General features: G+C 41.7%; 1 protein-coding gene across 3 annotated transcripts in view; it reads right to left on the reverse strand.

The window, feature by feature from the left end:
* Nucleotides 1–1633: 1633 nt before the first annotated feature.
* Nucleotides 1634–26073, reverse strand: part of NOSTRIN (nitric oxide synthase trafficking) — a 58981-nt gene continuing 34541 nt past the window's right edge. For all 3 annotated transcript variants that reach the window (XM_035007834.1, XM_035007833.1, XM_035007835.1), the window contains 10 exons: nt 25740–25838; nt 20402–20527; nt 14599–14697; nt 14378–14503; nt 10531–10639; nt 9367–9455; nt 6448–6573; nt 5408–5522; nt 4228–4317; nt 1634–1856 (listed from right to left, as the gene is read on the reverse strand). In XM_035007834.1, coding sequence (XP_034863725.1) covers nt 1720–1856; nt 4228–4317; nt 5408–5522; nt 6448–6573; nt 9367–9455; nt 10531–10639; nt 14378–14503; nt 14599–14697; nt 20402–20527; nt 25740–25838 — 1116 coding nt within the window. In that variant the 3' untranslated portion in view covers nt 1634–1719. The remainder of the gene's footprint in view (nt 1857–4227; nt 4318–5407; nt 5523–6447; nt 6574–9366; nt 9456–10530; nt 10640–14377; nt 14504–14598; nt 14698–20401; nt 20528–25739; nt 25839–26073) is intronic.

A 26073-nucleotide genomic window follows, 5' to 3' on the forward strand; every position in this document is an offset into this window, starting at 1 on the left:
ACAGATTTACAAAGGTAGAGGGGCATCTTTCTTTGAAAATTACTTCCAATGAGCTTTAGGGCCCAGCCACCATTATCATCCCTTTTTCTACACAAATGATCCGTTGTAGGCTGTAGTCAATTGCTACACAATTTTTTATACATCAAGGCTTAGTGGAAAGAAGGAAGATGAAGAGGAAATATAAATTTCAATTTTCCGTTCATGGTCTAATGGCCTATTACTCAGCCAACTTTCTACACGTAGAAAGCCTTCATTAGTACACCATTAAGGATGACATTAAAACTTCTGATCTGTTCTTCTAGGTTGTAAGTTATGTCTTACATAACAAATTTTACTGGAGCTCCTTCAGGTCTGGTATCTATGTCTATAAATATCTCTATTCCTGCTATAGAAGTGTAATGGTGCAGAGTATAAAAAATATATGTACCTTGGTTTGAAAAATTCCTTTTGAAAGTGCAAAATTTAATAAATTTAAAAAAAAGAGGTAGGTGGCACAAGAGTAATGAAATGGATTTTAATTACTCTAATGTCACACTATCTGGTACAAGAGTAAACATGCCTGGATGTTTCTATCAACACTATAACCCTCCATTCAGGAGAGTGGGATCTCCAGGCTGATTTAGGTCATTTTCTGAAAGACGCTGCTGTACCACTTCTCTCCATTCTGAAATGTTCCCCTTGGGAAAAATTTGAAGCCTACCCTCTCTCAGCCCCAATGTTTTCCCATTAAAGGGCATTTGGGGAAGCAGCATAAAGCTGCTTCTCTCTAAATATTCCATTTTAACAGTAAATGTTGGTTTCTAGAACTTTCGATCCAGAGAGACTCAGCATTTAAGGTTCCTTTCACTAAGAAGCTGCTTAGGGTATTCCTTTCGTAATGACCTACTTGGGAAGTGCAAATTTCTTATCTCTAAATTGGTATATGAAGTTTCCAAATGGACAAGGAGGCAAGAGATTTCAGGCACTGTCTCCTTCCTAACCGTTTCCTAGCCACTTCGTTCTTGCTCTCAGATCCCAAGCCATCTCCGGCTCACACCTGACCTCCCTTCTAAGAGCAGTTCTGGGTGTGCACAGGGCGTATTTAAGAAGCCACTGCCTCAAAAGCTTGCTGGCTGAGGATGGAACTCCACTCTACACTAAGCTCCCCTGCCTTGTAGCCAGACATCTTGTCTACCATCCCCTCTTCTGATCATCGGGACTCTTGGCCTCAGCTCCCGATCCTCTATTCTACCCTCTCCTAACCTGGGGTCTGACCTGCCAGGCTCTGCTGAGCTCTTCATCTCATTCTTAATCTGTTCTTCCTCGCCTCCCGGGCCCTGCTATACCCCTCACAGGCCTGCTCTGGCCTGTTGCCACAGAATCCAGACGAAAAGGACATCTAAGTCCTAAACTCTGTGGTGCTACCAGAAAACTATATGAGTTCAGGCAAGTGGCTGAATGGTCTGAACTCCGTCTCTCTCCCTGTGTGACCCCGGGAGCTGTGTTGGGGCATCTCTAGGGTCTTTTAAGATTTGAAAACTCTAGTTGCTGTGGGGCCTCTTTCCCGCCTCCCTCCACTTTCAATCTTCTGATTCTGTTTCAAGCAAACAAGCAAGAGTGCAAAGTGCGGTGACACACGGGTAAGACTCCATTCTCTATTTGTAAGGATTACAGCATTTATCTTTATTTGCACTGCCCTGTACAGCTGACAAAGGAAGGCGATGTGTTCAGAATCTTGTTTTATGCCTGGGTAGCCGGGTTCCCAGCATTTGAAGGGAGCTCCTCCACATAAGCAGCAGGAAAATGGCCCTTTTTTCCATTCAGGGAGCCAAACCACCATCCTTCTTCTTGTTTCCTGTATATAGTCACAATGTCGCCTGTGAAAATGCATATTTAGTTAGACAAATGGCTCTTTGCTATTTAAGCACATGCCCGAGCCCAGCTGGTAGGACAGTTTTAAGGAGATTCTGCTTTCAAGGAGTTACTTGGTAGCATCATTCTCTGCACATGATTCAGATGAAGCAAAATTTATCCAACACTTCTGTATAAAGCGGGCATAATGCAGAGAATATTAAAAAGAATAAGGTAACAGGCACTCAAGTTCTGCCATAAGATAGTTTCATTAAAAACAGTATCATATGGGATCATATATACTTCTTGTGCTGGATGGCTTACTCTGGATACAGCCTATCAAACTTTTCTCAGTGTCTGTGTTTTCAGGGTTTCTCATGTTGGTGGCCGAGATAGTCTGGTATGGTGACTGTGAGGAGTGTGTCTCAGCTACCAGACTTTTCTTTAGATCAAGACAGCTTCTCTCCATTACATGAGCCAGTTTTATAGTCCAAAGTTCCAACTCACAGCTTTGCACAGAAACACAACTCCCCGTTCAGCAATGTAGATCGCTTTAATAAAATATCCATTTGAAGACAATACTTTTTAAAGCAATGAATCAAATACACAGACTTCCTAAGAAACACATGGCCCTTCTCTAATTCCCTCTTTTTAAATAATACTATTCTGATATTAATAACCCTAAAGCTTAACCTGGTGCCCCAAATCCTCTGGCTAAATCCTTCTCTTGCGAGAAAGAGTCCTTCCCCTCTGGCTGTTGACTATACATCAAAGCAGAAACATCGTCTTCCTTCAGGATCCAAGAGCTCCTCTATCTTGAGCATCCTTCTGAGGTAACTTTTCAGTCTTTCTTTCATTCTCTTCCCCAGTTATTTTCTTTCTTAGGTAAAGGACTGTCCACCCCTCTTCCATCCCACCTCTCTCATAAATCACTTTTTATTCTTACAGGAGATCATTCTCAGCCTAAGTTCTACCTCCAATGAGTTCTCTCAGGTCAGCAGATCTCCGGTCAGCATATCGACAGTCTACTAACAGGAATTCAAACAAATAATTTAAGGTCTTGTTGCCAGCTTCCCCAAGCCTCCAATGGCTCCATTTACTTAAAGAACCTACTTACAATATAAAGTATAAGTAGACTTTGCTGCCAACAGAACTGAAGACAAAGAAGAGAATCAATTTATTGTGTACCTATGTAACTCAAAGCCAGGCCCTGGGGTCTAGGTGGCATCTGGGAAATGCGTTTTTTATTCACATGGGAAGTGGGAATACAGCATTTCATTTACTCATTTACTGCTGTAGGGTAAACCTAGGATGACATGATGAGGAACAAAGTGACTTCCAGAACACTTCCTACTTTTAAATAAAGGCAACATTGATTTAAGATGAATGGAAGAGAGGGTCTACTTTCTATTTCCTTTTTTCTTATTTTTATTTATTTCTGAGCTAGAAGGAAAAGTAGTTGCTGGAAGAAGTCTGGCTGGTGAACTGAAAAGGAAGCATCCGTTAACCAATAGCAAGTACGTGGTGTCCCTGTTGTATGGCTACAAAATCCATCGTGACTTCCTGTTGGCTAAGCTCTCTCCTACAACACAACTCTCTTTCACTCACATTTTCATTTCTGGATCTCTGCCTTAGCTTTAACATCCAAATATGGTTGCTAATTGGACACACAAAGAAAGTTGAGGCTAGTGACTTTTTCTTATTTAATGATGAGGGTAACTCATGACAGCACACCTTTCCATGTTCAACAAAAATCTGTGACACAGAGAAGGGGGTCATTTCCTAGACTGGCCATAAACCACTTTTCTGAGAGGTAAGTGGGAGAAACGTTAAGCTGGGAGTTCTCTGATCCAACTTCTAGAACTCACGCTTACCCTAAGCCATGAGAGGAAATCATTTCACATTCCTGTGTGTTTAGTTTTCTGAAAAAGAAAAAGGTGGGGCTACCTTTCTAATAACTTTCCATTACCGACACTCTATCCCAGTGAGCACTGTGATAAGAAGCATGACTCTGGGTTTCTGAGTTCAGAGCCTGTCTATCACTTCTTGTAACTTCAGCCAAAGTACTTAACCTTTCTATGCCTCAGTCTCTCAACAATAAAATGGGAATAAACAATAATACCTACCTCAAAGGGCTTTTATGAACTTTAAATGGGACAATGTACTTGCAGCAATGTCTAGCACTTAGTAAACACTGAATAAACGTCAGTTATTTTTATTATGTGACTTTTATTTTTGGCGTGCCTTATCTTTATGTCTCAAAAAGGGTGATTATAAACCTGAGATGATTTGATGTTGTAGTAACTTGTAAGGCTGTTGTAACAAAGACAGGAGTGTTACTCAAGTGAAAGATCTCAACATGGTAAGGCGATCAAACTATTTGAAAATGATTCTTACCTTTTTCCAAATTTAATTCATCATCTTGTCTGGCTTGAAAAGAATATAAAGCCTTGCAAAGACCACTGCCGAGCTGGGCCACACCGGAGGCTGAAAGTTGGATCCAGTTATAATTATTAATGCTGTGTCAGTAGGCAAGATGAATATGATGGGAAGCTCTTGAGTTATTTCATGGTGTGGTACAGAGCCTAAATATACTGACATCTTCTCAAAAGGAAAGTTTGTAATTTCACACAATATTCATTCCTTAGTATAGTACCCATTTATGATACACTACTATGTGTATGGACTAGGTATATGATATAATAAAAAACTGTATGATAATGTGGAACATAATAAGTCTGGAGAAAAAAATAATAAAGATAATTTAAAATTGTTTCCCACATGAACTTCTTTATCAACATCAGTTAGCTAATACGTATGGTAGTTGATGCATGTTTTGGAAAACACACACCAGTTTTGCCATTCAGGTAGAGATAGGGGCCCTGGAGCACGTGCTTGCTTCCATCACCCCGAGGTTCTGATGGAACTGTTTTTTAAACATTGTGACGGTGAGTCTTTACTACACCATGTAGACGATTATGTCCCGGGTTTTCCTGAAACTCTTCCTGCCAACTTCTCATCAAGAAACTCAAGAATCAAGGTTACGGAAACTATAGTTAAACAAGGGACAATGACGTGTGTGAATGTGTATGTGAGTGTGTGTGTGAGTGTTGAAAGGTGAAAAGTGGGGGGTGTGCTTGGGCAAATAGCTAAGGTCAGGCAGCTGAATAAAGGGAATAGGTAGGTCTTGGGATCACCGTATTTCTCACAGAAAGGACAGGATTTCCATGGAAGTTTGGAGAACGGTGTGGAAACAGAGCTTCTCACAATGGTTCAGGGGTGAATGTATGGGCAGCAAATTGCAGACTGTCTAAATAATATGGATGCTAGTCATCTAAGGGACCTTCTCATAGCTTACATTTTTTCCCCCCAACCCTCTGCTTTTTGATTCCTTCCCACATTTTGGATTACATCTGCACAGAAAGCACACAAATGCTAACAAATTAATCAGTGCTAACCGAAATGCAAATTTCTTTGAGCTGATATATGCCCATGTGACTCTGAAAATAAAATGTAAATGTCACAATGTGCTTTACCAACAGAATCCGGCCCCAAATTATTGTGGGCATGGGATTACCTGTAGATGAGGAACTTGGGATTCTCTGCCCACCAGAAGATGTCCTGCTCACAACATTCTCTAATCTCTTCATCAGAAAAGGCCGAGTTATTTTTACATAACTATGTGTCTGTTGCTGTTTAAATAGTACAAAAAAAAAAAAAAGAAGAAGAAGAAGAAGAAGAAAAAGTCATTTTAACAACACTGTCATCAAAGGTAATTTTGAAAAGTAACTCTTCCACATTCCTGTTTTCCTCAGGAATTTTTTTTTATTTTGGGGGGAGCATATAAATAAGTTATTCAATACTTTTCTAAACTCTACTATAAATCTGAATTGTTTCTGAAGCCGTAATATTTTCAGAATTAGAAAAGTACCACACTGTACAGCCTGTGTTTGCAATTCTGACCTGCAGCTCCAGGTCAAATAATAACATTCAGAGCTGAGCTTCCTCAAATTCAACTTTAATGCAAGTGAATTTGTCATGACTCTAAGTGATTGAGATCGGTTTAGAGTCATGAAAAGAAAAGAATCCCTTTATCACAAGATGGTTACAGCTCCCCCTTCTGACAGGAAATGGAAAACAGCTTCAAGGAGGAGCGACTCCTGTACCTTCACGTGGTCATCATCAATTCAACTAGCGTATTGCCGGGAAAATACATGGGTGTGACTTTTTCAAACTGTCCTGACGCTTTGCCCACATTATGTACTTTGTTAAATGGATGGGACTATTGCATATCACAAAATCTTATGATTTAGGTCTGTATGAAATTTTACTCTAAAAGCATGTCCAAAGAATAAAGTTAAGATATGAGGTGGAAGAAGGAACCCAAAATGTTATTAGCTCCTTGTATTTAGTCTACAAAGAATGTATTCATTTGCAATTAGCTCTTGTTACTGCACTCAAAAGGAATAAAAATAAATTTATCTTAAAATTCCACATTGGGATTTGAGATACAGGGCACATATAATTCATAATAGCCTTTTTGCCCTGGTACTACTTGAAGTCATTCCATACCGCAAGCCCCGTCAAGAAATTACAACTCGTCTCTTAAATTTTTACCTTTTCTTTCCACTTGAAGATGGAGTTACTACAGGGATGGCTGGGTTGAGGTCTTTGCTCAAGTTCTGCTAACACCGATGACAGTTTGTAGGAGTTTGCTTGCAAAAGGTCTAGTTTCAAATTGGTCTGTGGATACATCATTTGGCCATGTGAGTAAATTTCTAGAAAATGAGGCACAGCTGGGTGGGTAAAGGGATATCAGGGTAACTTCCAAGATGACAAAGAGGTCTAGAAAGGTACACATTCAACTCATGCAGACAGGCACAGAAAATGTTAAAGAGAGCAAAAAGTGGACACTTTAAGCACCTTAAAGGAAAACCCTGGTTGTTGAGTGTGCCTTATTCCAGACTCTTATAAACAGGATAAACTGGAAACCTAGATAGATCAATATTTTGTGGCAACAGATAGTTTTACTCACTTTTCTGTTGAGGAGTGAGAAAGGGGGATAATAAAGTATTGATTACAGAAGGTAGACTTTCAGAGGGCTTTGAAGAAAGGCAGTTGAATGGCTCAGCATTGTGAACACAACTGAACTCGTATCAAATAGAATCAAACTAAAATGGTGTGAAGTGGGTTTTGTTGTTGCTGCTGCTGGTGTTATTGTTTTTCTTAAAGAAGTGAGGTCTTATATTACCCAAAAAGTTTGCAGTAACACTTCTGGAAACTGGAAACAATATTCAGGAGTATTTGGGTATAAAAATAAGTGAAGCTAAAGATACACTCCTAGTTCTCCATTTGACCTCCTGTTCCCCATTTGACCTTGACCTAGAAACTTAATAAGAGCTTCTTTGACAAGCTGTGTTCAGTCAGGGTGCCTGGAATCTAAGCAATGGAAGGGGCCCGCTTATCCCATCTCTTCTTCACCATTATTTCTCCCTTTTCCACACCTCCAGCATGGCGATTCCTAACCCTACATGTCTGCCAGGGGGCCACAACCATGGACTGAACACCTCTGATCAACGGGGAATGATCCACTGCATTGTGGGGCAGGCTTACCTAAGATGAAATCAAAACCCACCGTATACCTTCTACCATTAGACCTAGTCTGCATCTGAGAACATCATAGGGCAAGCCTCTTCTTCCTCTGTGTGGTGCTCCTTCCCATATCTGAAGACAGTGTCTAAATATATTCAGTTTCTGCAAAAATTTCTCATAGAACATGCCTTACCAACATTCTTGCTTCAAATATGGCACTTAAAGGACCAAGAGACAACGAATGGGGAAGAATTTAAATGAAACAGAGTTTCTTCCTGCAAGAAACCTTCCCTGGGGAACACAAAGTCTACCAACATCGCCAGTTTCCGTCCACCAGATGCAGGGGTATAACCAAGTTAGATGGGTATTTGGCATCCACTACTTGAAGGTTCATATTGGCTCCATCATAAACACCGTGAATTCAGGGGGCAGACCCTCTCCGACCTTGCACGCTCTGCTGGGTGAATCAGGCCAGCATGTACCCAGATGATCCCAGTACATGTTCTACGCTGGTAATGACAATGAAAAATTCTATGCAAGAACAACTGAAGAAATAAACTTACAACTTAACACCATCACAAAATTCTCCACATGACTTTATTTTGGTAAATATTATTTGCATAGATTTAATAGACCAAACATTTTGCACTGTCACAGAAGATGTCCTACAGACTGCTTTCTAATTTCACAGGAACCACAGTCATGCGTCCCTGCAAGTGTGTTAGACCTCTGCCCCCAAGTGAACAGAATTCAGGCCTTTTCTTTTCACTAATAGTGTTAGGCTTGTTTTTACAACAGCTCCCCCCTCTAAAGGAAGCCTCAGCTAAAAAACAGATTAAACTGTACTTGGCCATATCAGTCTCCTTTCCCCAGAGAACTATTGACATTGCCTATTTGGACAGAGGTATTAGGTACCTGCGTTCACAAGAGAGTTAGGCTACCTACAAGGTACCGAGAGCTGGCCCAGCTGTCCATATCCTTCAAAACATTGCTAAATATTGTGTATCTCTTCCTGAATTCTTCTCAGATGAATTCCAGTCAACTTCCTCTCTCTCTCCCATCACAGCAGAAAACCTGTATCTAGCACATGTAGTTCCTAGTATCTGATTGTTTTTATTCCTACGTAAAATTCACAGGCCTCTGCTGGCCTCCCTTTTCACTGTGGGTGCCTCTGAAGCGGCCACATTGTCCATCTCTCCCCACAAAAGCCCGGGCAGGTGGGGGATGCTGCTGTGGGCCAGGCTCTCAGCAAAAAGGCCCAGAGATGTCCCTGCCCTCTCCTGACAGCGCCTCCCCTCCCCTCAAAGACCACCTCAGCCTCTAAATGTTTTTCCCTTGTTCTCAGAAGTTTTTGCTACACACCCCAGACTACCCTCTTCCTTCCGTGCGGCCACAGTTTTCCTTTTTCCTGTTATTTTCAGAAGCCCCTGACGTTAGCTGACGGACAAATGGAAAATGGACTCTTCATAGTTACCAGGATTTGGGCTCTCCTCTGTGCACAGGGCTGGCACTTTCTAGCTAATACTTCATCCTCACAATAACCCTTTGAGGTAGGTACTGAGAAAAGTAAAGTCCCAAGTCCCTGGAAAGGGCAGAGCGAGATCCAAATACAGGCCTTTCTGAATGCAGACCCTGTGTTTTTAATCACCTTTCTTAACCGGGTTAAAGTACACATGGTTTCCAGACCCTGATGGAATTATTCTATTTTGGGGAATTCTATTTTAGGCACAAGTGGTTTCCTGGAAGAACACTAAAGCAAACATGTCTAAGTAGCTGAATTTTTCCGATCCCTCAAACTGCTGGTCAAGGAGGCTCTCTGACTAGATTGTTCTATGTCATGAGAAAAGAAAGGCAAGCAGAGGTCAAATGGGCCCAGAAAACAAGCATTCTAAAAATAGCTCTTTCATCATTAAATCTAGGAAAGTGGATGCTGCCAATATTTACCTCGTCCATCAAGGCTGCTGTGATTTTTTGACTCTCTGCGTCCGAGAAGGCGGGGTCCCTGGAGTAGGACTTCAGCATGCGTTCCAGGCCTGACAATGAAATCACCCTTTCAGTCACAACTGTCCATCCTGTCTTGGAGGGACTGAGACGGGGCACGTGCAGGGGGAGCCTGAGCCCAAAGTCACACCAGGAGGATTTCCCAGGGCCCGAGGCTCTTTCTCTTTGTAGTTGCTACTAACTTTTACTGAATGGGTGGCCTGTACCTTCATTTAATGAAAGTTGAGAAATTCTGGTGTTTAAAAAATCTTGATTGTTATTTTGCAAGATGAGCTTTTGAATCCTCCTTGTGGACCCAGTCTGTGGTCGGTTCCCAAAACTATCCCAGTGTTAGGCTCTCCCTCCCTACGGTAGTTAAGTTTCTAAACATTTGACTCTCTCGGATTTCCTAGCAGGGATTACATTTCAATATGTTGTTCTGGTCCACATCAAATAAGTTCCACAGATCAGAATCACAAGCTGTTTTTATTATCCGTATCGCTTTAGAGCTACTTCACATTCTGACATCCCTAACTCATCTAGAAGGATAGTTTAAAAAGAAATAAACAAGGAAACCAAAAGCTGTGTGCACAAGGAGGTTTACCATGTTTTAAACCAAACGAGTTGTCCCTCATTCCAGACAATTTCAGAAACACGGCAAAATGCTATTATTTCTGGAAATGGAGACATAGTGCTTGTCTAGCTCTCTCAAATAGACCAAAATGTCATTTTCAATCTGTTTGCACTCTCCTTTCTTCTTTCCCATTTTTCTTTATTCACACATATTAGCTTTGACACATGATTCTTTATTTTATTTATTTATTTTAAAGATTTTATTTATTTATTCATAAGAGACAGAGACAGAGAGAGAGGCAGAGGGAGAAGCAGGCTTCCTGCTGAGCAGGGAGCCCGATGTGGGACTCGATCCCGGGACTCTGGGATCATGACCTGAGCCGAAGGCAGACGCTGAACTATCTGAGCCACCCAGGCGCCCTTGACACATGATTCTTTAAATGAGGTGATCCTTGCCCCAATTAGCAGAAGTGGAATCACCCTACCTCTGAATGAAACCTCTGAGTAGGAAGAACACTTTCCCTTATTGGGCCATTCACAGATATAATTACACACCTTCCTGGTCTCTTGAGGCTTTTTCAATATCTTTTTGCAGTCTCAACAGTTTTGACTTTAATGAAGACTCTTGTCGCTCTTTATTCATTGCATTGTTAAGATCTTCTTCCTTTAGGGACAAAAAATGATGCTTGACAATTTAAGGAGAAAAAGTAAGGTTTGCTACTCCTAGTTGCACTGAGAATTTCACTGACAACTGTATTTAATATTAACTTGACAGAAGAAAAAAGTAAAAAATAAAATAAAATAAAGTCAGGATAACCTTTGGTTTTATACAGATTGTTCTATCTGTTCTAGACCTGTTTAATAAGAAAACATCTTGTCCACAACTTGTACGTACATAGCTGAGCACTTTCTTTAATAGAACACATTATTGTTGGAGAAAGAGCCTTACTATAATTATTTCATAGTTTCTTGATAAGTAAATCTATTCATTGGATACTTTACCTATTAATCTTGATTCAAGCTAGAGTCCTTTAAAGCTCCAAAGGTAGCATGGTGTGTTTGTCGGGAGCCAGGACTGCCTCAGGAGTAGAACAAATGAATGTTGTGCTCTGTTCTGTATTGGCTGGCTACTGGGAACGCACGAGCTCTTCCCAGGATGGGTCTATAATTTAGTCAGGCCTTGAAGCATACATTAAGAGACCTAGCAATTCAAGGCCACATTCATTCATGAGTGGTGCAGACAGGAACACGTGATTCAGTGAGTGCCAGGACATGAAAGTTTCAAGGAGGCTAGAAGACTTAACCAGAACTTTTTGGTCAAGGCGAAGGAGGGCAAAGGGTATCCAGGGCAGGAGAAATGGCACAAGGAAAGGACAGAGGGAGGCTGCAGGAGAGGTGTCAGGAAAAACACACACACCAGTTGCTTGAGCAAACACCGTGGAAGGAAAAGTTGTCTTGGCAGTTTAGGCCAGATTTTCGAGTTGAAGTAGGGGATTTTGCCATAGAAAATGTGAGAACTGTTAACAATATCTGAGCTTTCACATCCATTATTTCAAGGGTCGAATGAAAAAAATGAAGAGGTCAGGGTCAGGTGGGGAGGCGGCTGAACAGGAGTGTAGCAGAAGGACAGTAACCCGTGGGGAAAGAGGGGACACTAACATCTGAAGACGGAAGTAGAGGAGTCAGGACTTTGCTGATACAGAAGGAGAAAAACAAGAATCCTGAAAGTTAGTGGAGAGATTAGCTTTAGATAGTTTGTCATGAAGCGTGAGGATTTAGAACAGAGTGAATAGCCTCGATAGGAATAATAAGGTATAGATAAGCATATTTGACTTACATATTGTGAATTGTATATTATAAAAGTTGATATCTTTATTACATGTGATTCTTACAACAGCTCTATGAGATTGGTTTTATTTTCCCCATTTTCCCTCTGACACTCAGAGAAATAAATGAAGACCCAAAAGAAACAGTTTGAAACCCAGGACCTCTGAATCCCAGGGTTCCTCCCCATCTGCTCCTGCACATGCCCAGCCCCCACCCCCCCACCCCCTGCCCTGCAGCCCCGCAGCCCCCAAACCAGCCTGCGCTGAACTGCAAGGCTGTCTAACTCCACCCCTCTGGCACTCCTCACTGGAGAAATGCACATCATACCCCAGCTCTGGCTCAGCTGGGTGCCAGGCCAAGACTTCATTTGGGTTGTTTGGGGATGCCTATTATTTACAAATGTATTTCCAGAAGTGGATCCTTGCTGGCACAACTCAAGGATAGAAAGTACTGCTGTCCTTTAACTTTCTTAAATTCGTCCTTCTCTTCCAAAGATTTTAGAAAGATCAATATTGAAGGTGGCAGATGAAATTGCAGATGCAACCTTCTGAGCATGGCCTTCACGGTAACCTTACGAATATTTTCACAGCGATCACCAGCCCCTCAATACCTGCACTTGGATTGTTCTCTTGTCTTACCCTAGTCCCTGTACATTTCCAGTCTATGCTTATTGCCAATGTCTCTAAGGGCAGATTCTGGCCGAGTTTTGCTTTGAGGATATTAAGGAAATCCCATTTACCCACTTGGAGATACAGTCCATTCTCTTAGACAACAGACATGTAGTCATTAGCTCTGGTGCCCTGACTGTTCCATAGAAACCAAAACTTCCCATGGGCATGTCAATTACAGATGAACAGTCACGGCTGCCTCCCTACATCTCACTAGAAGGCTAATCACATTTTCAAGGAGAATGACCCCTATTTTACTGACAGGCTAGTCAATAGGCGCTTTTTATAAGAAAGTAACAAATATATTTTATTGTACATTTTCCCATCTCAGGGGTTGCCTACGCCATTTGGAAGAGAAAAAAAAAAAAAAGACGAGAGCTTTCCGCTTATAATCAAATCTCACTTTCCACTTCCATCGCTACATTTGCTTCTGCTTCGAACAGACACTGCTATCGCTAATTCGCTTCACTTTTGCCAGGGTAGGAAAAAAAGATTTAATTCAAGAAATAGGTGGCCACTTACGGCTGTTTGGAGGGTGGGGGAGGGGAAGGCTGCTCAGGAGCCACTGTTGTGTTTAATCTAATTGCCTTTCCTCCTCCTTCATCTCTTGTTCCCTGAGCAGGACTCCTGGGATGTTGACTTCAGCTACACTTTGAAGCCTATAGGAGGCCATGACCAGTAGGCTAGTTCTCCATACAGGGGGAAATGAACCTTCTCAATCTGGACCTTGAAAGTCTGGACGAAATACAGCAGAGGAATTCTTCCTGCAGATTGCAGTAATTAATGATCAGTTCCTAGAACACTACAATTAAGACTAACAAGAGGGGAGCAGAGAACAAAATCTTTGAGGTGTGACCCAAGAAGACAAAGAATGTCCCCCCAGATAACAAAGAAGTGAGATGCCTAGGCTGTGACCAGGCACACTGATCAGTGTTTAGCAAGTTTCATATAATAGTAGAATCACCCAAATGCCCTCAAAATAAGCTTCTGTAGTATGGTGTGAGGTTTTCAAAGGCAAGGACCATGAAGAATGTTGACCATGATTCCCACCTTCGAGGAGTCCTGCCTTTGTTCGATTCCTTCCACGTACACTTACTGACGTGCGCTTGAACTATTGGGCTGCACTTAATAGACTTGGTTCTGACAAATAGAATACGAAGAGATGTCACTTCTGAGATTAGCTTATAAAGACTACTTGGACACTACTAGTGTCCAAGATGGACACTAGCTCTTGTCTCTTTCGGATCACTAGCTTCTAGGGGAAGCAGGCTGGCGTATTGTGAACTCCCCATAGGTGGAGAGAGCCTGCATGGCAAGGAGCTGGTATCTGCAGCCACCAGACTGGGGGAGGGGGGGGACCAGAGGCCTGCCATCTGCCATGTGGGTAAGTTCAGAAGCAGGTCATCTCCCAGGAGAGCCTTGGCATGTCTGCACTCCTGGCTGACACATTGATGGCAGCCTTGTGAGGGACTCAGAGGCACCCAGGGAAGCCACACCTGGATTCCTGGCCCACAGAAACTGTGAGATGATAAATGCTTGTTTTAATCTGCTAAGTTTGGGGGTAATTGTTATGCAGCAATAGACAACCGATATGATATACAGTGATTATTTACAGGTCCTGAAACACGTCTGCCTAGGATTACTCTAGAAGACTGAGCATAAAGATTCAGTCTAGAATCCCGTTTGACTTTCTTCCCTTCCAGAGGACACCAAAGACTTATTTCTATTGCCCAGTTTGTAAACCACATCCTTTTCTTTTATTTATACAGACTATGAAAAAAATCAATATTTTCATTCACAAAACAAGATATTTCCTTTACGATTGCTCTCAATGTTTTTCCAAATGCGTCCCTTAGCCTGTGAATGGGGTTCCCCATCAATGGGACTTCCTTCCATTCCATACTTACAAAGTAATCGGTTAATAGGAACTCGGATTTATTTTCTGTGGATGAAACTGCAGTTTCTTCCATGACAGCCTGGGTATCTTTTTCCACATCTATCTTGCTGATAGCACAGTGAATCTGCGTGTGGCACTGCAATGCCAAGAAAGCAGAACAGGGTTGCTGAAGAATGTTTCCTGCCAGTTCTTACCACGCACATCAGAAAGAGAGAAATCTTTACTACTCACTGTGGTCAGAGTTTGGCCAAAAACAGAAATATGTTGGGTGTATTGGTTCAAGTTATTGTATAAAAGTTTAATTCTTTCCTTCTCCAGTTCCAGGATGCTCTGAAAAGGATGGAAAATGACAGAAGATGAGCCAGTTGTTGTGCAAAACTAAAGGCACCCAGCCAGGCTCTGACGCACCCCAAGAAAGCCTGCAGGAACGGTCAGGTTAGTGCCTTCTGATGATCTCATTTCCAGGCTGCAGTGGGGCAGATGCCCAGGACAGGATTGTGGTCTGGTGAATGTCCTGTTTATCCTCATTTAGGATTGTTTTAACTCACATAATTTTCCCAGACTGTTTTGGCCCAAAAGGCGTATAGGCTGATGTTATTGGTTACCTGACATTCACAAAGAAAGAGATCATTTGAAAAGCATCTGTGAGTTCCTTTTTTTCTCTTTTTTAAAGATTTTATTTGTTTGTCAGAGAGAGAAAGAGAGAGAGCACAAGCAGGGGGAGCAGCAGGCTCCCCACTGAGCAGGGAGCCCCATGTGGGACTCGATCCCAGGACCCTGGGACCATGACCTGAGCCAAAGGCAGATGCTTAACTGACTGAGCCACCCAGGTGTCCCAGCGTCTGTGAGTTCTAGAGAAGGAGTGTGAAGCCCAGTAAAACCCATGTCCATATCTTGGAAATGCATTCAGACTATTTGACAAGAGCAGAACCCCAAAGTCCGATCAGCTTTGAAATTATGAAATTTTAGGCCAGGTTTTAGGAACACATTGTATCCTAGTAAGCAGCTGTTTCCTTATTTGGACACGAGCTGAGCCACCAGCATCAATCTGAAACTAGAATCACCAGTATCTCTTGGTGGAGATGGTAATGGTTAAGAGATTTTAATTACATTTCAGGGAAATCATTAAAATGATCTATATTTGCTCATGAAAAGAGGCAGAGATAAATTCCACTGTGCAAAGGGGAAATCCAGATCTCATTTAGTGAATTATTGCTTTCTATTATCTTGTTCTTTTTGTATAAAATAGACAGTAGAGAAGCAAAATACTCTGGAGGACCTAAGACTGTCCTCCTGTGTCTTTACGATAGCACATATATGAGCATGTGGTCAGAGTTAAGCAGGAACAGCAGATCTGGAGCCTGGTTGGGGCCCAGGCACCATGGTAAATCACACTCTTCATTGTTTTCAGTCCCGTTGTCCTGGTCTTCTGGTCTGTACCACTCAAGGAGTTTGGAAGGACTTCATTTTCATCTAAATTGCTTAAATAAAACTGATCAAAGAAATATGTTCTTTCTAGAGCAAGAACTCTCAAATTTTAGCATGCTTAGCAATCACCTAGACACCTTCCTAAAATCATTCAGAGGTTCTGATTCATCCCATTTAGGGAGGTGCTCAGGAATCGGAATTTTAACAAGCATGCTAGCTGCTTGGAGACATTGTCCTGGGACTATAAAGGGCCACAAAAAAATCTAATTTCAAAATTATTTATGATCCTTCCACCCAGAGCTAACCCACTAGCATTCTGATGTATTTCAGTCCTAGGTATGCGTGTATGTATGATTTTATTTTTCTAGTTACCTAGCAAATTATTCAAATTTGTATCCTGTTTTTTTCACTTAACGTTATACAAGAGTGGTTTCTCATGTTCGTCTCCAGAAACACCATTTAATACAGTTCACTGTGTGGGATTGCATACAGTGCATTTGATTCATTTACTCATCCCCTTAAGGTTAGCCATTTGAATTGTTTCTTCCTTTTGCTTTTTATGTATTTTGAACAGAAATTGCTTTGTTTTTCAGCTATTTCCTCAAGATGGATTTATAGAAGGAAAATTATGTTTTTCACCGCGGGCTCCGGGAGAGAGCCAAGCTTCTGTCCCGAGGCAGCCGTTGTAGGCCCTATAAGTCACCCTCTCCCCGCCTGCATCTAAAGAGGTACAGTCACTATCCACCTTGGGGGTACTGTGAAAACAATCACTCAGATTATTTTCTGTGTTCTGTGTTTCGGATGAAGAACACTGTTGAGAAGGTGAACATTTTTAACACTCTTGACATTTATTGCAAATGCCTCTCTAAAATAATTCCTTGAGTACTTACTGTTGGAACCAAACATTTGGCTCTTGGTAATTCTTAGTAGCATGGCTATTGTTTTTAAAAATATATTATAGATTATTTCTGCCAACTGAATTGTTTGTTCTTGGAAGGTAGGAAAGGTGACTTGAGCATGGTATGATTATGAATAGTAAGACTAATTAACATGTGGTTTGTGGAATTGGTTTTATTACTTCATAACCTCACTTGAAACTTGACATTTCTTAGTATCTAGCAAACTGCCTTGAATGCAGCTCAACGAATGTTCTCTGAAAGAATTTATAAATCCAATTTGGAGAGGAAGAAGGGTAAGAGGATACATTATAGGACATTTCAATGAATTCTTATACCCCATTTCTACAGAAGAATGGTCCTGGGAGAATGGAGGGAAAAAGGAAACTGAACAACCCTCCTCACATTTCCACCTTGCACACTTAGGACAAAATTCCCCTTTAATTCAGTTCAGCCCACTTCTGTTATGTGTCTTCATGAATATAACATTCTACTTCTGAGTTTGTATATAATAGACGATCTAGAACACACAGTATAAGATGTGAGTCAGCGACTTGGTGGTGCAGACCCAGTGTATACAAGCCAAGGGAATATGAAGTAAAGGAATCGTTCTTGGTTAGGGCCAGGCAAGGATGACTCGGCAGAAGCAGTCTCGACTGGGTCTGCGGGGCCGGGCATGCACTTGGGAGGCAGAAGGTAGCTCTAAGGGAGCTGCGGTAAGAGGATGCGTGAGAACTGAAAGGGAGAGGTGGCACAATATTGGTGGCCTCTGGCATGGTGGTAACAATAAACCAGGACACAAGAAGGGTGAAAGGACATCTTTCTTTTCCTTACGGAGATTCGGATTTTGAGTAGATTCCCCATGTGACTTGGATTCTAATAAAAAACTTAGGGTTTTAAATATTTTTAAAGCTGAGTTGAAAGAGATTTTTTTAGAAACTTCAAGTATAATTAACATACAGTGTTATACTAGTATCAAATATACAATATTATGATTCAATGATTCTATATATTACTCAGTGCACATCATGACCAGTGTCCTCTTAATCCCCTTTGTCTATTTCACCCATGCCCCGCCCCCCACTCACCTCCCTTCAGGCAACCACCAGTTTGTTCTCTATAGTTAAGAGTCTGTGCTTTTATTTGTCTGCAAAGACATCATTTCAAATAGAGATAAATGTATATCCTGTCACCATCAGGGAGACTTTATAAACAAAAAAAGGTTATTTCCATGATGTTTTAACATAAAAGTTGGGGCTGCTGAGAGGGGAGTGGGTCCGGAGGAAAGGTATAGGAGAACCCTAACAGGAAAAAAGAAAACTGAGAAAAAGGAAAGAGAGACCTAGTAAGAACCTCTGAGAAAGGAGTTGGTAAAAGCGATACCTAAGGCATTTTGAAGGCAGCTGGATGTCGGCTACCCCGGACATAGTGGCAGCCATACGAGGTAGGAACCATACTTATCCCCCATTGCTGTGATGTGGAGAAGTGAGAAGGATGCAGACATGGAGGTTAAGTATTTTTCTCATGGCCTTTGAAGGGTGTCTGGAAGATGGAATGGGAACAGCAATTTCTCTCTCATAATCTAACAGGGCTTCCCAGGAAGCCAGCCTCTGTGGAAAAGCCACAGCCTCACTGAGGAGTCCCAGGGGGTGAGGCAAGACCAAAGGCCAGGTTGGAGAGCCAGGTTGCAGATGGACCAAGTTGGAAATGAAATCCTTGGCCCTTTCTCGTCCTCTTCATCTAAAACCAGAAGAAGCAAGGGGGGTACCAAGACCCTATGTTTGATGGCATAAATTAAAAAAAGGTTTCTCCTCATTTCTTCCTCTCTTTGGCCTAGTTTCCATCTCTCCTTTAATTTCCCCGTTCTTCCCCACCTCTGCATCTATCCTGTCTTGAAAGGGGAACAGCAAGAGATTAACTACGGCCCTTCGATTTCTGCTTGTCCAGCTCCTGTTAGCGCAGAAGCAGAGAGCTGAAGTCAAGTCCGTGGCATAGACTGCTAGGTTGAATCCCGTTGCCGTCTTGGGCAAGTACCTGCACGTCTCCACTCTCTCACTATAAATTGGGAATAAAATGATGACCTCTTCATGATGTTGTGATGAGCACAAAATACAACGTAGCGATGTACTCAGCACCGAGCCTGTCCCTAAGCAGCACCTGTATCATTCACACATTACTGTGCTTATCAAATTGCATCTTGACTGCCTCTTTCTGCAATTGTACCTTCCTTTAAGCATTTTTTTTTAACTTAAAATGTGGGGGAAAAAGAAACCAAAACATTCATGTTCTTAGCACCTAGAGTTGAACATTATTTAAGTTGGTCAGATTTATGTTGACTTAAAAAATAGAGGGCTACGCTATTCAGATAGATAGTAGTTGGAGTAACTTTTGGGCCCCGGTTTGTTTTGTCCTCTGCCAGGCTGTCCACAAGCCGTGTGGCTGTGCAGCTCGGTTGAATTCCCACCTTTTCCCTCCTACAACATAGATTCAATCTATATGTATGAGTTTACAAACACACACATAAAAACTCACTGTAGTTTGTGGTGTGAGTTTTTTAATGCTTTAATTTACATAAAGTGTATAAATAGCAGGTTTCTTTTCTTCGACATCATGTTTTTGAGGTTAATTTGTGTGTGTGTGTGTTGTTTTTTTTTTTTTTAAGATTTTATTTATTTATTTGAGAGAGAGAGAGCCAGAGAGAAAGCACGAGTGGAGGGGAGGGGCAGAGGGAGAGGGAGAAGCAGGCTCCCTGCTGAGCAGAGACTGAGCCACTCAGGTGGCCCTAATTTGTGTTTAAATATAGTTTTAATTAATATTTATTGCTAGATATCAGTCTACTTTCTAAATTAGAGTACATTTTAAGAGTAATTCCTCTATTGATAGGTATGAGGATTGTGTACAATTTTTTCTCATCCTGCAGTTATAAACAATTCTGCAATAAACATTGTTATACATCACCCTTGGTATACAGGTGTATACCAGGTAGACGCCTAAGAGGGGAACTGCCAGGTTGTAAATACATGCGCATTTCAGTTTTACTAGATACGATCGAGTTATTCTCACTAGGGAGGTATAAGAATTCTTGTTTCCCAGCAATTCTTGTTTAGCAAAACGTGATATCGCCACTTTTTAATCTTTGCCAGGTGATTGAGTGTCTCTTCATATGTTTATTGGTGATTTTGATTTTCCCTTTTGTGATCTGCTTGTTCATACTTTTTAAGTTTTATCGGATGATTTGCCACAATTCTTTCCTTATACATCTTCTTTGCTGCTGAGCTTACACCTCCCAGGTTGAGGTGGTCCTCTTTAATCATTGCTCCGGGGCCCAACACAAAGCCCCACAGACAAAGGAACTCCATAAGCGATTACTGTACAAATCAGCTCTCGGGCCTAAAACTCCTTTCTGAGTGCCAAATACTCAAGCCTTAATTACACTTCACTTCAACAGCACTCTTTGAAGTTAGCTGCGTGCTATCGTGGCCGTTGAGAATTAGAATCTGGCCACGGCTCCTCAGTAAATATGCACTGGTTACTGGATCCATGGAGAAATGGAAATGATTGGAAGTCATGTGGTTTGTCTAAAATCACAGGAGTGAGGGTCATTGCCAAGGACAGAGCTCATCAGGTCATGTAATTATAGATCTGACCTTCCTTTTCAAGGCCTCACCAAGCTCCCTGGAAGAAGAGAAAAACGTGAGCCCAGGACTCACCTGGTAACAATTTTCCAGTGTGTTTTCCCACTTGAGTCTGGTAGCACAGCCAGCCAGGTTTTTTTGGTAGTAATTTTCATCTTCTTTTGCCAACTTCTCCGTCGATTTTTTCAGTTTACTGAGGAGCTAAAGGAAAACACCAGTGTCATATATTCCTTAACACATTTATCAAAGCCCTTTGGTGATCCCAGGTAAAGGATACCTACAACCCAACCATACAGTTCCCATCTCCCAGCGGAAGTCAGCGGCGGTAGCTCTAGATGACAAAACCAAAGATCTTTATCAGAGAAAAGGCATACCAGAGCTGAAAGGAAACCTAAGGGTCTGTCCGCATTCCTTCAATTGTTCACAGGAGGAAATTGAGGTCCTTAAGTGTGACGTGATGTGCCCATGTTCATCCAATCAAGGAAGAGTCCAAATGACAGGTGAGGGGAAGCAAGCGCAGATTAGGAACCTCCAGCTCCAGACTGTAATCCACTAATGCTCCATGTCCCAGCATTTCTTGGCAAGGACAGGTGGAGATTGTGCAGGCACGTAAGTTTAGAACTGGCTCACTGGTGAAAAGCTCGAGGCACAGGCCAATGTTGACTACAAGTTGTGGACTGCTAGCCAGGTGCCTCCCACTCATCCTGCTTCCCAGTGATCTGTTCCTTCACAAGGAGCCCCCTCTTGCCAGCCACCAAAAGTGGCCATTCTGATTGTGAAGCCTTCTGGAAAATCAGAGTGATAACAAAACTCTCTGCACCAGGGTAGCTGAAATTCATTCTCAAAATGCTCAGACAAGTAATTTCACATCTTTGAGAACAAAGGAAGTTGTATTACATGAATTGTTCTCAAACTTGAATATGTTTAGGAAGGACCTGGGTGCTTATAAAATTGCAGATTTTCAGGGTCCCACAGGTAGCAATACCGATCCAGTAGTTCTATAATGGGATTGGGAAATCTGAATTTCACTACTTCTCAGGGTGATTCTGATGCAAATGGTCCTCAAAGCACAGTTCAAGGAAGACCAAAGATCCCTCTGATGTAAGCAGTTTAGGAATTTCAAGGACAGAGACAAAGGCTTTTAAAAATGACCTTCTTTATGCTTAAGGACATTTTGACTAATGTTTTAGTAATGAAGAACATTCATCCAAAATGGTGAATATTAACACTGCTCACTTTATTATTTCAATTGATATGCTAGCCATTCAATTGTCCCTTGGCTCTGATGTATGACTTACACAGGACACATTTGGCTTTGTGTATCAAATGTAATGAAACGCATTTATCTGTGGAAACATGAGCTCGTGAATTTCAACCTGATAACAATATAGTGAAAAAGCTGAAAGTGTGCCATGGCTATACTTTGCTAAATCATCATCCTTAGATTCTTACTGAGATGCTCACACCCCCAGCAACGAGAATGCAGTCACTTTTGAGATGAGTGCTCACATCAGCCTACACTACAGAGCTATATTGACTAGAAGTTTCTGTTTAGCAAATTTACAACAAATAACCCCAAATAGATATAAAAGAAGAACGGTTGACTTTTATATTCTTATTTAAGGAAATTCTCAGAAAACTTTATAAAATTTGTCAAATATTGAATGCTTTTTCTTTTCTTTCTCTTGGAACAAACATATCATTCATTTATTCATCAAACATCTATTGAGTGCCACAGTGCGCCATGTACTAGGCTCTGGAACTAGAAAAGTAAACTAGATAGTCTCCCCCTCTCGTCAGAGACCCACAGGGTCATCACTATTCTGTGTGATAGATCCCAGAATGATACAAATATTAGGTATCACTGGGGCACCAAGAGGGACACCTAAACCAAACTTGGAATTAAAATGACACGTAAGCTAAGCCTGGGCATACAATGGGTACTCACAGAAACGACCCTGTGTGAATAAAGCTAAAATGGGAGTAATAATTAGTGAGGTGAAATGGCATAACGTGACACCGACAAAATTTTTGGAGAGGTTGGAGCACACAGTTTGAGAGAGAAGAGCAATAATACCGAAAAGTTAGGCAAGGGTCAAGTCAGGGAGGGTCTTTAGGGCCACATAAAGGAGTTCAGACTTTGTTTGAGGTCACCAGGAAGCCTCTGACGGCCTTTAAAAGGAGAATGATATGCTCACATTCAAGTTTCAGAAAAGTCAGGTGGGCTTGTAGATGAGGAAGAGATGAAGAAGACAACATTGAAAGCCAGGAGACCAGTCTGCCAGAGAGCTGCAAGCAATGGTGATGGCGGCCTGTGATAGAGTGGGGTGGGGGGTGGGGGGTGGAGACACAAGTAGCAAAATCCAGGAAGTATTTTGTTTAGGGGGTAGAACCATGAGGATATGTTACATGGTAATATTCAAACATCTAGAAAACACAGGAATAAAAGAATATTTTTGGTAGAGGGAAGTGATGGTTCCAATCTTGGATGTTGAGTTTGAGGTGCTAGGAGGCAGTTCAGAGACTGGTTGGGCTGGAGACATAAATTGGGGTATTATCAGCCTGGATATGGTAGTGGAAGCCTTGAGAGTATATTTATTGAGTACTGGTTATATAGTGAGTCCCTGATTTTGAGAATAATGTGTTGGACACTGGAAATACAATGCTGCATAAAACAGAATGAGTCCCAGGAGAGAAATCATCAGGAAAAGCAATATATAAAGGTCAGGCAAAAAGGAGAAGTCCATAAAAGAGTTTAAGAAAAAATTGCCAGAAAGAAAAACCAAAAGAGTAAGGTGTTGCTGAAGTTAAAAGAAGAGAATTTTCTAGAAGGAGGATGTCAACAATGCTTAATGCTTCCAAGAAGTTAAGTAAGATAAGAACTGGAAAGTGCACACTGGCTTTAGCAAGAAGGATGACATGTTTTCCAAGCAAGAACACTCTTCGTAGAATGGTGGGGAAAGCTTGATTGGTGTGGATCGAGGAGGGAACAGGAGGTGAGGAAATGGAGACAGAGCACAGACAACCCTTTCAATAAATCTTACTGTAAAAGAAGGAGAGATGATAAAATCTGGAGACGAACAGAAATGGGGCCATGGAGAGGTGTCTCCCTGACTCTTCCTATTCTCACAAGATGGGGTGGGGAGGGACATGTTGACTGATGAGAAGCAACTATTAGAGAGGGGTATGTCCAAGATACAGGCGAAAGGGAAATAATCAAGAGAAGGATCTCTGAGAGGCAGGATGGGCTGGGACTCCAAGCACACAATGAAGAATTCGCCTGTCCCATTCTTTGCACATATGACTTTGGTAGGCAGGTGGCTGAGCCGACTTCTATTTACTGTGAGGAAGGAGCCAAGACAGTCTGCTGAGAGTGGGTGGTGAGGACGGAGGTGTGAGAAGAATGGAGATTAGATCAGCTTCTGCTGAGAACAGGGACTGCTGAGCGGGAAAACAGAAAGAACTGCTGAGCAGGGCAGAGCTCGCTCTGTTCAGGTTGGAGATGATGGGCACTTCATCAAAAAAGGTGGAGATGATGGGCACTTCAGCAAAAAAGGAATGCTGCCTTAGGTGGTTAGCCTTAGGACTAAAAAAAAAAAAAAGAAGAAGAAGAAGAAAGCTACCAGGTAAAGCAATGAAGATGATAGGGATTTTGATATAATGACAGCCAGTGTTCTGTGGTTACAGAATCAGTCAGAGGAGGGCAGAAGAAGACCATGGGCTTCGACCTCCCAGGGAAGATGCTAATGAGGGAGGGAAGAGGAAATCCACCATCTAGCCGCCTGGTGCTTTTCTCTTTGTTATTGCTTGACGTCAATAAAGAATAGCTTCTAATGAGGGCTCCCAAAGCCTGTGCCAGGCGCCGGGGCTCAGCATTGTAGCACACTGTGGTTTTGCTGCTTCATCATTCAATACTTGTTATGATCATTTCAAACTGGGAAAATTGACAGGTGGAGAAATAAGGATGTTGTCAAATCTTGCTAACAATGAATTTAAGTTATTCGACTCATAGTTTCTTCAGATGAAATGACAGCTTTACTTGCAATGACGATTTTCTTTTTCTTTTAAGAATGTTTTGGGTTGTGGGGGTGTGGCCTGCATTTCCTTAGGGGGACTTCATCTTTCGGGGAAGATGCTGATTATTTCCGAGTTTTCCAATCTGGAGCACATACCACACGAGATGTGTGAGATAATCTATCGTATCTCCAACATTATTTGTGTTCCTTTTTGCCTAGACACGTTTAGCAAGCTTACTCTTATTTAACATATGAGTCGACACTGGTGCCCACCCATGGGCAGTTATGTGCTCTGGAGGGAGAGTGGGGATTTTAGAACCTAAGAAGCTGACATGGCCCTCACAAATGTCTTCACTTTCAGTGTCCTGGGACATGTGGCCATTCGCATGTGTCTGGGGCACGGGGATTTACAGATATTTCTTCTAGCTTTAATTAGGTTACACACACAAAATTAACAAATTTTGTTCGTCTCAAAAAGATTTCTGCTGAGATGTAGATTGACATTAGTACTGCCAATGTAAGCACAAGAAAGCCACAAGAAACCGTCAGAGCTGATGCCTTCTCCTGCTCCTGGTTATGAGTACATCATCACCCACAGGAAAGGCGAAAACTGGGATGATCTGGTGAAATCTGAAAAGAAGTTAACCAGAAAGTTTAAGATGATCAAGAGGACTATTAGAAATATGAATTCACAGGCGCCTGGGTGGCTCAGATGGTTAAGCGTCTGCCTTTGGCTCAGGTCATGATCTCAGGGTCCTGGGATCGAGTCCTGCATCGGGCTCCCTGCTCCTTGGGAGCCTGCTTCTCCCTCTGCCTTTCTCTCTTGCTCTGTCTCTCATGAATTAAAAAAAAAAAAAAAAAAGAAATATGAATTCACATTTACTACGGTTAAGGCTGAACCTTGCTCAAGTGTAAATTTTCCCTGAAAATGTCACTCAGTGATCACATGAAGGCATCATGGTTAGCTAATCATTTAAAATATTATTTCGTCTCTATCTCATCCCTCAAACACTTTTTTATGTTTTATAATGTTCATAGCATATTAGTATAATATATAAAGTGCTGCATATGGTATACAATATTGGTAAAGTACATGACATAATTCATTATAGATGTACATATATTTTTTACTTACTTGTGCTGAGAGGTATGTAATAGGGTCCCTATGGAAAAATTTGGACACCCCTGGTCTAATGTTTCATCTGTCAATAATACCTTTTAAAAATATATGTGGACCAGGAATGATTTAGAATCCCTCTCGTGCTCTGCCACATGACAACTCTGCAGAGACCCCCACACAGAGCAGGGAGTTAGCCAGTTCTCTTGTGTTCATAGCTCAGAGTAGGAAATCCATCCTTCTCCAAGCCACATGCATGTAGCCGGCCATGACAGGTTACCTTCTGCTTCTCCTTCTTAGTCACAGTTTGCCTGGAGCTTTCTACAAGATGGGAAAGTGCCTCATGCTTCTTGGTACTAATCATTAATTTCTTCTTGGCCTAGAGTCAAAAACATACAAAAAAGCAAAAATGAATGAGAATCAGATAGCAAGAGAAAAATTCTTCTGTTCTGGAACAAGTTATGTTCATGTGCTAGCTTAAATGATTGTGCAATTTTAGTTCTTCTTTTCTGCCCTCACCACAAAATCTGCCTAGAATATCACAGTGGCTAACATTTTGCCCTGAAACCACTGTATATTTTTTCATTATATTGAGTACATTCAAGAGGGTTATA

The sequence above is a fragment of the Mirounga leonina genome, unplaced genomic scaffold (genome assembly GCF_011800145.1).
Source record: "Mirounga leonina isolate KUSES-001 unplaced genomic scaffold, KU_Mleo_1.0 Mir_151, whole genome shotgun sequence".
NCBI lineage: Eukaryota > Metazoa > Chordata > Mammalia > Carnivora > Phocidae > Mirounga > Mirounga leonina.